This window comes from Callithrix jacchus, chromosome 3, assembly GCF_049354715.1.
Source record: "Callithrix jacchus isolate 240 chromosome 3, calJac240_pri, whole genome shotgun sequence".
NCBI lineage: Eukaryota > Metazoa > Chordata > Mammalia > Primates > Cebidae > Callithrix > Callithrix jacchus.
Genome location: NC_133504.1, coordinates 91225559 through 91242055, shown reverse-complemented (window position 1 = coordinate 91242055; position 16497 = coordinate 91225559). Strand labels below are relative to the sequence as shown.

The window sequence follows — 16497 nt, the reverse complement described above, 5'->3', positions numbered from 1 at the left end:
GAAACCAGAATCTTGAAGAGATATTTATATACTCACCTTCATAGGAGCATTGTTTACAATCACTAAAATGTAGGAACAACCCAAATGTCTACTGATGAATTAATGGATAAGCAAAATGTGGTATACATACACAATGGATATTATTTAGCCTTAAGATGAAAGAAAATTCTAACCAAAACTATACAATCCCACCTGTATGAGGTACTTAGAGTACTCAAAATCATAGAGACAGAAGTAGAATTATGGTTGTGGAGAAGAGGGGAGAATACGGAATTACCATGGGATGGGAACAGAACTGCAGTTTTACAAGATGAAGACTTATGGAGATAGATGGTGTTGATGGTTCCACATTACAAATGTATTTAATACCATTGAACTGTACACTTAAAATGGTTAAGGTGGTAAATTTTATGTTATGTATATTTTTATCATAATAAAAAATTAGAAAAGATCACTACATATATACATAAATGCATATATATTTAACTTAAAAGAATTTGTACATATTCAGAGACCTATATAAATTACATTAGAGCAACCAGTATTGGAATTCATCAAGAACAAGCTAAAAATGCAAAGGCTCAGGGCTTATCCTTTAAACAAGAGGGGCCTCGTTTTTGTTTGTTTGTTTGTTTGTTTTTTTAGCTTTCCTGGAGAGGCTAATATACATCAACATTTGCAAACCACTCTTTTAGAAATGATTGTGGGAGAGACCAAAGAGTGAGAGTCAGTGCAGAAAGAAAGAAGTAAAAGGAAATAGGAGAAAGTGTCTGACCCAGTCTGATAATTGTTAATACGTTGTAAAACCTCTGAGGAGACATTATTAACTCGGCTACCTACACTTGAGGTATGCAAATAACAATAAGTATTATTATCATGATAACATTTCTGTACCAAGGAATGGTTTGCAGCTTGTTAACCAGAATTAGGTATGTATGTCCATATATATATATATATATATATAGATAGATAGATAGATAGATAGATAGATACACCTACATATATACAAATATATATATAAATAGAAATAAAATCTCTATATATAATGATTATATATAGAGAGAGACATAAAAACAATTTCAAGACATATTGCTAAGTTAAAAAGCGAGAAGAGAAGTTTGGGCTGGAGTTAATAAACAGAGGCCATGGTAACTGTATGATGCATTATGAAACATGAAACAACACAAATGCTATGATCCCACTTATTTAAAAGTTAGATTACATGTTTCCACCCTGGCTACTCCAAATCTCATGTCCTCACATTTTAAACTACAATCATGTGTTTTCTACAGTCCCCTAAAGCCTTATTTCAGGATTAACTCAAAAGTCCACACTCCAAAACCTCATCTGAGACAAGCCATGTCCCTTCTGCCTATGAGACTGTAAAATCAAAAGCAAGTTAGTTACTTCCTAGATGCAATGGGGTACAGGTCTTAGAAAAATATATTCATTCCAAATGGGAGAAATTGGCCAAAACAAAGGGGCTACAGACCTCACGTAAGTCTGAAATTCAGCTGGGTAGCCAAATCGTAAAGCTCTTTAATGATCTCCTTTGACTCTATGTCTCACACTCAAGTTACACTGATGCAAGACATTGGTACCCACAGCCTTGGGCAGTTCTGCCCCTGTGGCTTTACAAGATATAGCCCTGCTCTCCACTGCTTTCATGGGATTGTGATGAGTGTCTGCAGCTTTTCCAGATGCACAGTGCAAGCTGTTTGTGAATCTACTATTATGGGGTCTGGAAGAGGGTGGCCTTCTGCTCACTGCTCCACGTCTCCATCGAGATCTCAGCCTAGACTCCACTGTCCATATCACTATCAGCATTTTGGTCAAAGCCACTCAACAAGTCTCTAGGAAGTTCCAAACTTGCCCACATCTTCCTGTCTTGGGCCTCCAAGTCTCTAGGAAGCTCCAAATTTTCCACATTTTCATGTCTTCTTCTGAGCCCTCCAAACTTGCAACCTCTGCCTATTATGCAATTCCAAAATTGCTTCCAGATTTTCGGTATCCTTATAGCAACTCTACTTTATATCCTTATAGCACCCAACTCTACCAGTACCAATTTAATATATTAGTCTGTTCTCATGCTGCTAATAAAGACATACCCCAAACTGGGTAAATTATAAGGGAAAGAGGTTTAATTGACTCACAGTTCAGCATGGCTAGGCAGGCTTCAGGAAACTTACAATCATGGTAGAAGAGGAAGAAAACATGTCCGTTACATGGTGGCAGGAAGGACAATGAGAGCCAAGCAAAGGGGCAAGTCCATTAGAAAACCATCAGATCTCATGAGTACTCACTCACTATTATAATAATAGCAGGGGGAAACTGTCCTATTATTCAATTACTCCACCTGGTCCTGCCCTTGACACATGGGAATTATTACAATTCAAGATCAGACATTGGGTGGGAGCACAGCCAAACCATATCCATCTCTGTCTAGGAATTTGTTTGCCTTTCTCCTCTATACTTGGAATACAGAAAGAAAATTCCTTATTTAATAAAGTAAATCAAGTTCTTTTGATATTCTATCCCCAAATCCAATTATCCCTTATTTTCTTAAGTTGGATTATTATTATTATGATTTGCTTATTTTTTGGGCCAGTGGTAGAATAAGATTATACATTACTATGGAAAAACAAATTTCAAAAGATATCATTTTCTATAAAATGTTTTGTACTTAACTTCTAGAGGGCTGATACATTTTATCCTTATATGTAGCAGCCAGGGTTTCTAATCTCCATCTTTCACTAAATTTGTGCCTATCATACAGAAAATTAGATAATGGCATTAGAATGGAACCAGTAAAGAGAATAGATGCAAAGCTAACCTTTTTGTTTTCAATGCATCTGTTGCTCTAAATAATTTCAGCAGTGTTAAGTTCTCCTTTAGGCTCATATTTTATTCTCAATATGTTAGCAAAAAAAGGATACATGATTGTACTTTTCCTTGTACTCACTGTAAAAAGATTTCACCTAATTTAATAGTAGAAATGTAGATGTTTACATGAGTATATGTTAATGTATTTCTAGAGAAAGAGAGAAAAATTTAAATATGCTTGAAAAGCCAAGTGTACAGTAGGATATGATACATATTAACACATACATTTCAATAAATAAAAGTGAAAACATATTTACAGTACTGATAAAATGGCAATTTATCAGTTAACTTGCATTAAATAATGTTTTTGAGTCTCACATTTAAAATGGGGATCAAACATCTCAGAGATTTGTTTAGGGGCAGATAAAGTAATGTACCTAAGTACATGAAAATCATAAAGCACTGTGGTATTATTTTTGAACTTTCAAAATCTAAAAGGTAGTGTTGTTATTACTGAGATGGGACTTTGTAGACTGGCATTTATATTTGAATTTTGAAAACTATTTGAACCAAAAGTATAAAAATGTGATTTAAATAAGATTTTATCTACAGTAAACTCATTTTTAATCTATACTAAAAGCATACCTTATAAACTGAAGGTAATGCAATAAATGCTATCATGTTTATGGTAACAAGCAGTTAGCATTATATAAATAAAATTTAATTTATTTAATAAAATCTTGGGTTAGTATATGTATTCATAATGTGGTATTAAAAAGTACTTAATAATAATTCTTAGTTATTTACATATTGCATGTAAGTTATACCAGTCATAAATTAATATGTGATTCAAATTTAACAAAGAAATAGATTTTAAATATCGAAGAACTTTTTTTTCCAAAATACATTCCATTCAAAAATATTCATTTCATTCTATTAATTAAAATTACATATCTTTACTTATTATTTTCTTCAGTTAATAGGCTTCAGTCAGAATTCTCAAGCAGATTTAGCTATTTAAGAGAAAACTGATGGGAAAGACCTTTGCATTAGATGAAATATTTATTTTGACAATCTTTAGTTTAGGGATGAAAATAGTATTAAGGCTAAGAAGTAAAGGTCAGAGTGAAATTTTAAACTGAAAGTACTGAGGTAAAACTGCTAAAAGATTCCTTCTTTGAAAGCCAGCCTCCCTAATCCTTATTCTCTTCAGTGTTTTTATAGTGACTTTTAAATGTAAAGTGATAGTAATGAGCTAACACAGCTGAGGAAAAAAAGAATACCAGAACATCATGTCCTTTGTACAGATTATTTAGCTATAGAAGACTGTCATAAAGTTCTTAGGCAGTTTGCAAAGAAAAAATCTTTAACCGTTAATTACTAAACATGTAATAATGATTTTTTACTCTTTTGGATTGCTTATTATGTACTAGATGCTGATTTAGGAGCTTTATGTATGTAATTCTTAAAATAACCCTGCCAGGGTGGTATTATTTTAAGCATGCTCACATTTACAAATAGGGAACTAGATAGGTTATGTGAATTATTCAAGATTATACAATGAAAAAAGAACAGGGTTGAAATTTGAAACCAAGTCCATCTAACAGCAAAGCTCACGCATTTTCTATTATAAAAGTCTGCTTCAGGGAATAAATACAATAGCTGCATGTAGAAATGAAAGTAAAATAGATTTTTCTTCTAATAGTTGCTTTTAAATTTCCATTCTACTAGTAATAGAGTACAACTTACTTCAGTTTACAAAAGCCATTTTAAAAATCTGTTTTCTACCAAGACATAAGGATATATAACATGAACCTGAATTCTGATTATCCTAACTTTAATGAATATTCCTTTTTGAGCATGCATACATTATTTTTATATCTGCTTTCTATTATACTAACACTTATATTTGAACCTTCAAGTAAACAATATTAGGATGGAAAATGTAGACAATATTTCAGATAAAAAAGAACAAAAATTTAAAATATTTTCTGTAAAGAATGCTATAAACATAAAAAATTAAAATAGGTACTTTTAGAAAAAATTTTGAGAAAATAAGCATGTTAACTAAATAGAAATACGTTTCAAACAATATGAACTCATAGAAGTGGTTTTCCAGACAAATTTCTTCAGTGTATATAAAGGAGATAATTCCTTTCACAGAAAATGATTAAATATCAGACAAAAGGAAAAATAAATAAAATTTAAAACATAATTTCAAGTTTTATTTTAGATTTAGAAGTACATGTGCAGGTTTGTCAAAAGGGTATATTGTGTGATACTGAGGTTTAGGGTTACTCCTGTCAGCCAGGTAGTGAGCACAGTACCCAACAGAAAATTGACTCTTAAGACCAAAGCCTGACAAGGACAAAAAGAAAAAGAAAATTATAGACTTATCTAATCTTTGAATATAGGTGCATAACTTCTTTTTTTTTAAAACCAGAAAATCAAATATAGTCAGTATTTCTTTTTGGCAGTGACCAAGCAGACTTTATCTCAGGAATGCAATGACCATTAAATATAAGAAATTGTAACAGTGTAATACATTATCACAATAAAAGATGAAACAATCCCAAAATAATACAAAATAAGCTTTTGATAAAATTTAACATTCATGATAAACAGTCAGAAATATAAAAAATGTGGGACAATAATTGTCTCAATAAAGAGTATAAAAAAATCAAACTTAATGGTGAAATTAGAAGTATTTTCATTAAATTCAGAACAATTCTACCTACTTTTAAACTAGAGGTTCTGTACAAAGCAATGGACAATAAACAACTGAAAACATAATAACTGTAAAGAAAATGATACTTATTCATATATATAAGGGTGTGTGTGTGTGTGTGTGTGTGTATATATATATATACACACACACATACGCAGTTGTACAAACTATTAGAATGAAAATCAATACCAATACACTTAGAGATTAAACAAAACACCTTTAAATAACATATAAGTCAAAATATCAATTAAATGGAAATGAAAATAGAACATCAAAATGTGTGGAATGTAGGAAAAACAGTGCTCAGAGGAAAATCTATAGCTTTGAATGTATGTATTAGATATGAGGGATGATCTAAAATTAATGTTCTAAGTTTCCACCTTAGGAAACTAGAAAAAGAACAGCAAATTTAATTTGAGTTAAGTAGAAAAAAAAATTCAGAGCAGAAATCAATAAAATTGAAAACAGTGAATCAAAGTAAAAGAGATCAATGACACCGAAAGCTGGTTCCTTGTAAAGATAAATAAAATCAATAAACCTTTAACCAGCTAAGATTCAAATTAATAATAGCAAAAATGAAATAGGAGACATCAGTATAGACACCATAAACAATAAAAGGATAACAAAGAAATACTATGAACCACTCTATGCCCATAAATTTGATAGCATGGATAAAATGGCTTGAAAGACACAATATGACAAAACTTACATGAGAAGAATTAGACAATCTGAATATGCCTACATCTATTAACAAAATTCTATCAATAATTAAGAACATTCCCAAACAGAAAGTATCAGACCCAGATGGATTCACTGGTGAATTCTATCAAAGACTGAAGGAAGAAGTTATGTCAACTATCTACAATCTCTTTGAGAGGACAAAAGCAAAAGGAATATTCATCCTGCCTTATCTTATGAGGGCAGCATTACCCTAAATACTAAATCTAGACAAAGATATCACAAGAAAACAGTATCTCTCATGAACATAGTTACAAAAATCCTCAACAAAATATTATCAAAGTCAAATCTAACAATGTATAAAACAAATTATATGCCATGAATAAGTGGAATTTATACCAGGCATGCAAGGCTGTTTTAACATATGAAAATTAATCAATGTAATTCATTGTACCAAGAAGCTAAAGAAGAAAATTCACAAGATCATACAAATAGATACAAGAAATGCATTCAACAAAATCCAACATGCATTCATGATAAAAATCTCTCGGCAAATTGGCAATAGAAGAGAACTTACTCAACTTGTAAAGAACATCTACAAAAACCTACAGCTCACACAATACTTAGTGATGAGACCCTAGAAGTGTTCCTACTAAGACCAGGAACAAGGCAAGCATTTACTCCCACCATTGCTTTTTAACATTATATTAAATGTCGTATCTAATACAGTAACACAAAGAAAGTAAGAGGTGTATGAATTGTCAAGGAAAATATAAAATTGTCCATTTTTCAAATAACATGATCATACATGTAGAAAATCTGAAGAAACTGAGCAAAAAACTGGGACTAACTATAGCAAGGTTGCAGGACACAAAGTTAATACAAAAAAGTCAAAAGTTTCCTGTATACTTGCATTGTGCAAATGAAATTTGAAATTAAAAATACAATACCATCTACATCAGCATTCCTCAAAATCAAATAGTTATAGTTCTAACAAAATATATATATATAAGATCTAAGTGAGAAAAACTATAAAAACATGATGAAAGAAATCCAACAACTAGATACATGAAAAAACATTCAGTTTCATGGATAGGAGATACAATAAAGGTTGAATATTCCTAGTCCCCAAATCCATAATATAAAATATTTCAAAACTGGAAACATTCTGAGTACCCACCAACATAGTGGTTAAAGAAAATGCTCCTTGGAGCATTCTGGATTTTATATTTTTGAATTAGAAATGCTCAATCAGTAATAATGCAAATATTCCAAAATCAGAACAAATTAAAAATCTGAAGCACTTTTGGTCCCAAGCATCTTGGAAAAGAGATAATCAACCTTTATTTTCAAGAGTTCTTCCCAAATTGATAGGTAGATCCAATGCAATCCTAATCAAAATAGCAGCAAGTTATTTTGTGGATATCGGGAAACTGATTTTAAAGTTTTTATGGAAACAAAGACTCAGAATAACCAACACAGTATTAAAAATGAACAAAGTTGGAAGACGGACACTTCTCAGCTTCAAGACAAACTATAAATCAAAGCAGCATATTATTGGCAAAAGAACAGACAAATTGATCAACGAAAAAGAACAGAGAGCTTGAAAGTGACCCACATAAACACAACCAACTAATTTGTGACAAAAACAAAGGCAATAAAATGGAGAAGTCAGTCATTTTAACAAATGTTTTTTGGCTATAAAGAGGATACAATTCAATATTTGAAACAAAGAAACTATTAAATAAGTTTGTATTTAGAATCACTGAATTTCAAAGTTTCAAGCTATCTTACAGGTCATCTTCAATAGTTGACCCCAACTTTTTTGGCACCAGGGACTGTTTTTGTGGAAGACAATTTTTCCGTGGACCCAGGGTGTGGTGAATGGTTTTGGTATGATTCAAGCATATTACATTTATTTTGCACTTTATTTCTATTATTATTACATTTTCATATACAATGAAATGATCATATGACTCATCATTATGTAGAATCAGTCGGAGCCCTGAGCTTGTTTTCCTGCTACTTGATGATCGCTTCTGGGGGTGATGGGAGACAGTGAAAGATCATCAGGCATTAGATTCTCATAAGGAACATGCAACCTAGATCCCTCACATGTGCAGTTCACAAGAGGATTTGTTCTCCTATGAGAATGTAATGCTGCTGCTAGTCTGACAGGAGGTGGTGCTCAGGCAGTAAAGCGAGTAATGGAGAGTGGCCATAAATACATATAAAGCTTTGCTGGCTTGCCTGCCACTCACTGCCTGCTGTGTGGTCTGGTTCCTGTGCCTAGTACGGATCTGTGTCCTGGGGGTTGGGGATCCTGATCTAGAACAACATTTGCTGACACATGAGTTCTCTCACCAAAATTCATTACATGGTAATATCTTCAGCTGAATACTTCTAGTGTTTTCTTCTGGGCAGGCAGAAGAAAACTATTACTTTTGGAAAACTATAATATAAATATTTTTTGTAAGTGAGGGTTCTTATTCTTTTATCTCTCAGGATATTTTAGAAATGTCTTATAATCTTTCACATATATATTCATTTAGCTGTTTCCCTCTCTATCATCTATATATCTGGAGGCAGAGATTATAATTGTTGAAAATGCTTTGTATTCAATCATAAGCAGTGTCATGTTTATAAGTGACCTTAATATAATTTGATTATGATGGAAAATGTGAAAAAAATGAATGTACTCATATATTTGAAGACATAAATAAAATCGTAGAAAGTGCCATATCTGAAAAACAATACATACATATTAACTGAAATTCAATTTCATGGAAATAATTATAATACTATAATATTAGAACATTTGAAACATATGACTTATTATAACTGAAAACTTTGTTGACCATATTTATAAATTGTGTTTAATAATAATGACAATGTTGAAACACCTATATGGCATAATTTATAAAATGCTGTTTCTTCTGTCAACCAACAATAAGTTCCTGCTCTACTAACAACTTTTTCTACTTTTAAAATTCTTTCTTTGCTTCTATAATCTCTCAGTATATAGCCAATTGATATATAAACAGATACTATAATTGTTTACAAAAAAAAAAAAAACTTGCTACCTGGAGGAATATGTCAAACAATCTTCCTAACTTTATAACCAAATAGATATAAGAGTTTTCTGGAATATTTCCATGAATCCAATCATTTGTTAGAAAACAGCAACATTAGGCCAGGAGCAAGGGCTCACGCCTGTAATCCCAAAAATTTGGGAGGCTGTGGCGGGCAGACCACATGAGGTTGGGAGTTCAAGACAAACCTGACCAATATGGAGAAACCCTGTCTCTACTAAAAATACAAAATTAGCGTGGTGGTGCATGCCTGTAATCCCAGCTACTCAGGAGGCTGAAACGGGAGAATTACTTGAACCCCTGAGGTGGAGGTTGTGGTGAGCAAAGATCCTGCCATTGCACTCCAGCCTGGGCAACAAGAGCAAAACTCCAAAAAAAAAAAAAAAAAAAAAAAAAAAGGAAATAGTGACATTAAAAGGACATAAATGACAAATTAAGAGCAATAATGATACTAGGGTATATTAATTTTAACATCCATTTCCTTTTAGAGTTTGTAAATGAAATCTGCAAATACATACCAGATCTGTCTTTGGAGGATCTGGACACTCAGAAGAGAAATAAGGAGCTGAACTTCTGACTCCACTGCTGTCAGAAGTTGGCTTTGGAGGCTGAGCATGCTGTCTGTAAGTAGCACTTTTAGGAGTCCAACAAAACAGGTTGATTGATTCTCTTACACAGCGTTCAATGTCAATTTCTAGATAGAAATGTTTTAAAAAAGCAAATGTATAGAATTTAGATTGCTTTTATAATATAAATACTACTATTTTATAATAACCACCATCTCTCCTAAATGAATATATCTAAATATGGCTAAGATAATAAGTTATTAGAAAAAAGTAAAAAAACATTGTAGATATTAATCAGCATTTCTATGACTGGATTGATGGGGATATTTAGTATAACCTGCTTATATATATTTGTAAATGTACCTACTTGTGTTTTCATGTGTGTCTTTGACTTGGAATTATCTACATATATACATATATATATTTGTAGATTTCAGAGTATCATTATTTAAAGGCCAGAGAATATAACACTCTCCTTAATTAAGTATTTGCTGAATTTATGTTGATAATGTTTCTATTTTCCAATGTAAAATGAAAGTTAGTGGGGAGAACAGAATTTGGGACTAGGCAGACAAAAGATTCAGAGGTTGACTGTTGATTCAGCATGAATTTTAGTGAAAGGAACTGAAAGTTTTACTGCCATTAAAGAGGATATAAAATAATTAGGAAAAAATCTTTCAGAATCTCAATTCAGCATTTCTCAATTCTTTTCCTGTTTTTTTTCCTTTTTTGAGACAGAGTATCATTCTGTTTGTGGTGCAATCGTGGCTCACTGCAACCTTGGCCTCCCAGGTTCAAGCAATTCTTTTTGTGCCTCAGCTTCCGTAGTAGCTGGGAATACAGGCCTGTGCTACAATGCCCAGCTAATTTTTTGTATTTTGTAGAGATGGGTTTTTGCCCATGTTGCCCAGGCTGTTCTTGAATTCCTGAGCTCAGGCAATCTGCCTGCCTCAGCCTTCCAAAATTCTAGGATTACAGGCATCAGCCACTGCACCCGACCCGCATTTCTCAATTCTTTAATAATTTCTTGAGTTAAATGAAGAAAGATTTTAAAGTTTCATCAAATAAGGTTTAAATGCACTTGATTAAAAGATAAAAGAGAAACACTTTCATATTAGATTTCCTTTTGTTTCTCATGTTTGAAATTTAAGCATCTTTAATGCAGAGGTAATGTACATGGCAAGGTTACTACAACTCTGTATAGTTTGTGTTTTTGATAAGACTGTATCTCTTTAGGAGGCCAACATTCCTTATGAGAAGTTAGCCATTCCTCTACAGCAAAAGTGAAGAGATCACAGAAAGACACGAGAAATTCAAGAGGTTGACTGTGATGAAGGAGTTTATCATTGACTAGTTTTTCTATATCCCTAAAAGTAGCAAATGGCATATATTCCCATTTCCTCTATAAAAGTCCAAGTGTCAGCTCAGGCAGGCAATGGAGAAAAATATATTACATGTCACCAAGTGGTAAGTTCTTTTTTCCTCCCCCTCTTTTTGAAATGAAGGACTTTTAAGAGGGAAAGAAAATAGGCATTAAGTAAATACTGTGGATGGTGCATGAGTAATCATTTAGAGTTATCTGCTCTGGTAAGGTAAAAAAATTTGGAAGAGGGGAAAGGAAGCTAACACAGCATCTATTATATGACCAGTATTGTAAACTTTCACTTAATCCATTTGGTTCTTACAATGATTATTGAAGACAAGTATTGTAATTTGTCTTTCTGCCTTCTGTATCTGCTAAAGATAAAGAAACTAATACATAAGAAAGTGATTTGTTAAATGTGTTACTAGGGGTAGAAGTCTGAAGTTACTATAAGATTATAAGGCATCTTTTGTTATTTCCTAACAAACTTAGATTTGGAATATGGTTAGACAGTCTGGTAAGATCAGTTATGCAATTAGGCATTCCTTAGTGATGTATGCCAAATTCACAGCTCATTACTTCCATGGCTACAAAAAGAGGTCAGATTTCATCACCTCATATACTATTCCTAATATAAAAACTATAAAATGGACTGAAACAAGCTTTGCGATATGGGCCTATTTATTTGGGCAATGGAAAATATAGTGGTCTATAACAGTATCAACTTGATATTCCACAAAGAAAATACAAACACAAACTAGAAAAAAAAAATCAGAGTTTAAGACAGGTTCCTCTAGTCTGCTTAAGAAGGAAGAGATAGCACTATTGGTTTTAGAAAACTTTCAATTCAAATAGTTAAGATAAAAATTTGGCAGCTAATGAGAGAAAATAACCATCTGAAGTCTATCTACTTAACACAGGTTAATTTCCAAAGGAAAGAGTTTCAGTCCATAGGTATTGCACTTACAGGAACCAAATCAATTTTACACATCTGTCACCATCAAAAGGCTGAAGTCGAGTCAGTGATCCAGAACAAAGGTTGTGTAGTGCAGTCCTTAAATCATTGGCAATGGAAAAGTCATTTGTATCTGCTTCCAAGCCAACCCACCAACACCATACAAGGTTTACAGTGAATCTTGATGATGTACTGGCATCCATCCCAATTCAACCCTGATTGTCAGTTCTGACAGATATCTCATTTTCCATTCACTTGGCTCATGTCACCTCTCATATCAAAATCCTTCCAAAGCACATTATCATAATCAAAATAAAATGCAAAAGTACTTTGTAAACTGGACATTAAAATGCACAAATATTCCTACAAAGTAATCTCTCATCACATGGCACTACTGTTTTTTAACCTTGCATTGTAATTATGGAGACAGTGCATTGTGAATAAAACATGGATTATGGTTTCACAGGTTTGAATTAAAGCTCCACGAGGTATTTTACAACTCTGGGTAAAACAACTTCCCTAAATCTATTAAGTTCTTCATTGGCACCCATTAGTATTATACCTTTCAGCAATACTGAACTATTTTCAATATGATAAAACACAACCGTTTGGGCAAGGACAAATGGAAAAGACAGCTTTTCTTTATTGTTTATTTCTCATTTTGATGAAATACGTTATCCAGCAGCTACAAAGAAACAGTACACAGGAGGTAAATTATTTTAAAACTTTCAAAGAATATCATTAATCTGTCCTTGAATGACAATTTGACCAAGTATAGCATTCTAGGGTTGAATTTTTTCCTTCAGAGTTATTAATGTTAAATCTTCAATGTCTTCTGCTGAGAAGTCTGATAAAATTCTGATTTAAGATTATTTGTAAATGGTTTTCTGTTTCTCTGTTAACTTTTAAGATCCCTGTATTATGAAATTTCATGGTGATATACTTAAGCATATACTTCATTGTCCCGGGCATTTGGTGGACCCCTGAGTAATCCTTCAGTTACAGAAAAAGTACGTTTTTTGATGTACATGATAATTTCAGTTTCTTTTTAAATCTTCTATTCTATAATGAAGAATATTGAACTTCCTGAATTTAATTTCCAATAATTTTGTATTTTTGTTCTTACTTTCCATGTGTATTTTTGTTCTATATGAGATTTCCTAAATTTTGTCATCTTACATTTTCATTACAAACCTCATTGCATTCCTATATCAATTTCAATTTCCAGGCCAGGCACGGTGGCTCACACCTGTAATCCCAGCACTTTTGGAGGCCGAGGCAGGTGGATCACTTGAGGCCAGGAGTTTGAGAGGAGCCTGGCCAACATGGTGAAACCTTGTCTCTAAACAGAAATACAAAAATTAGCTGAGTGTGGTAGAGTGCACCTGTAATCCCAGCTACTCAGAAGCCTGAGGCACAAGAATTACTTAAAGCTGGGAAGCAAAGATTTCAGTGAGCCAAAATCATGCCACTGCACTCCAGCCTAGGCTATAGACGAAGACTCAAAAAACAAATTCAATTTTCCGATTTTCAATGAAAAATATTCTTTGTTATTACTGGTTTTTCAGTTACATTTTCTCATAGTTATCTTTCTGAATATATTATTGTTTTCAGTTTGTACTGTTCTATGTCTTAATTGAAAGCTTTCCTTACAGACTTTGTGACCTTTGATTCTATATATTTACAAGAACAGCACCAAAAATCAGACTGGAAGTTTTTTTTATGTGGGCAGGGCTTAGTGACGCGTAGATTCACTACAGGGTAATTTGGGGATATAGTTATTTTGTTAGAAGGCTCCTAGTAAGAAATTTCTCCTTCTGGTAACATTGAGTTTCTCCAGATAATTCTCTGATCTTCTAAGCTCATCCCTGCCAGCATTCTGAGATATGACCATGGGAGGGGCCTGTATAACTATAAACATTCAAGCACACCTGCTCTCTACTATGCCTAATGACTTTGAGTCTCAAGACTCTGTGACTCTATTACTCCAAAGAATACCTCTCTATATTTACCATTAAAATTGTCATTTTTGTAAACTATGACAAAGTAAAAATATTTCAATCCGAACAATGAAGAATGGATTTGGGGGAGCACCAAGATGGCTGAGAGGAGGCAACAACAGAATGCAGCTCCCAGCACATGAGACGCAAAGGGCTAGAGGACTTCACAATTGCAAGTGAGGTGCTGGGTTTGTTTTGGTGGGACTGGTAGGACTCTGAAAATAGTCCAGGAAGGAGATGAAGCAGTGGGAGAGCCACTCAGGGAGGGCAAACTGAGACAGGGGGAGTCTTGTCCCCACCTGGAATGTGCAGCCAGCTCGGAGGGTCAGAAACTTCACCTTCTTGGTGCTCCGATTTGGATCCTGGGCTTACCTCACCCCTCCTGCAACCCATGGTCCACAAGAGCTACACCAGACAGAGGGGTGCTGTGGGTTGATGATGCAAATCTGAGCAATGGCTCCCGCCTGCTGCCACAAGTTGTTGGCACGAACCCGGGCGGAAGTTTGGACTAATGCCAGTGGGATGGAACAATCAGTGTCACAGAAAGAGACAGAGTTGAAAGCAGGGAAACAGGTCATAAGGCCTGGCAGGCCTCACCCCCTAAAAACTCAAATGGAAGCTTGGTCACTAGAGAGCTTGACAGTGAATACACCAGTTGGACTCCAACCGAGCTCAAGAAAGGAGAGCCACCACTGGGAAGGTGGGGCTAATCTGACCTGCAAACAAACTCCAAGGGAAGACCACCCATGTGGCAACATGACTGACTCCAAGGATGCACAGAAATGCCTCTACAGGCCAAAAAAATATAGCTACAACTGCAACATAAAGGACCTCCACTCAGAGATTCCTCCCAAAATCACCTAATTCAAAGATCAAATGGAGATAAATCCATGAAGAAGAGAAGCAACCAGTGCAAAGAGGATGGAACCATCAAAGACCAGAACACCTTTTCCCCTCCCAGGGATCACAACTCCTCACCATCCAGGGAACTAAACAAGACAGAAAATGAGTTTGACTAACTGACAGAAACAGGCTTCAGAAGGTGGGTAATAACAAACTTCTCTGAGTTAAAAGACCATGTTCTAACCCAATGCAAAGAAACTAAGAATCTTGAAAAAAGGTTAGACGAAATGCTAACTACAATAACCAGCTTAGAGAAGAACATAAATGACTTGATGGAGCTGAAAAACACAGCATGAGAACTTCGCCAGGCATACACAGGTTTAAACAGCTGAATCGATCAAGCAGAAGAAAGGATATCAGAAACAGAAGATCAAATCAATGAAATAAAACCAGAAGGCAAGATTAGAGAAAAAAGAGTGAAAAGAAATGAATGAAGCCTCTAAGAACTATGAGATTATGTGAAAAGACCTAATCTACACTTGATTGGCGTATCTGAATGGGATGGGGAGAATGAATCCAAGTTGGAAAAACCTCTTCAGGATATGATCCAGAAGAACTTCCCCAACCTAACAAGGCAGGCCAACATTCAAATCCAGGAAATATAGAGAACACCACAAAGATATTCTTCAAGAAGAGCAATCCCAAGGCACATAATTGTCAGATTCACCAGGTTTCAAGTGAAGAAAAAAATCTTAAGAGCAGCCAGAGAGAAAGGCTGAGTCACCCACAAAGGAAAGGCCATCAGACTCAAAGCGGATCTCTAGGCAGAAACCCTACAAGCTAGAAGGAAGTGGGGGCCAATATTAAACATCCTTAAAGAAAAGATCTTTCAATACAGAATTTCATTTCCAGCCAAACTAAGGTTCATGAGTGAAGGAGAAATAAAACCCTGTATGGACAAGCAATCACTGAGAGATTTCATCACTACAGGACCCACCTTACAAGAGCTCCTGAAGGAAGTAATAAACATGGAAAGAAACAACCAGTACCAGCCACTGAAACAATGTACCAAATGGTAAAGAACAACGATGCAATGAAGAAACCGTATCAACCAACTGGCAAAACAACCACCTAGTAACAAAATGGCAGAATCAAATTCAAACATAACAATATTAACATTGAATGTAAATGGCCTAAATACCCCAATCAAAAGACACAGACTGACAAGTCAAGACCCATTGGTGTGCTGTATTCAGTAGACCCATCTCACATGCAAAGACACACACAGACTCAAAATAAAGGGATGGAAGAATATTTACCATGCAAATGGAGAGAGAGAAAAAAAAAGCAGGGGTAGCAATCCTACTCTTTGATAAAATGGACTTTAAACCAACAAAGATCAAAAGAGACAAAGAGGCGCATTACATAATGGTAAAAAGGTCAATGCAA

General features: G+C 34.2%; 1 protein-coding gene across 19 annotated transcripts in view; it reads right to left on the bottom strand.

Annotated features, from left to right (window-relative positions):
* TBCK (TBC1 domain containing kinase) overlaps positions 1 to 16497 on the bottom strand; it is a 291657-nt gene that overhangs the window by 117969 nt on the left and 157191 nt on the right. For all 19 annotated transcript variants that reach the window (XM_054253081.2, XM_078366726.1, XM_054253088.2 and 16 more), the window contains one exon: positions 9840 to 10015. In XM_054253081.2, the coding sequence (XP_054109056.1) occupies positions 9840 to 10015 (176 nt within the window). The remainder of the gene's footprint in view (positions 1 to 9839; positions 10016 to 16497) is intronic.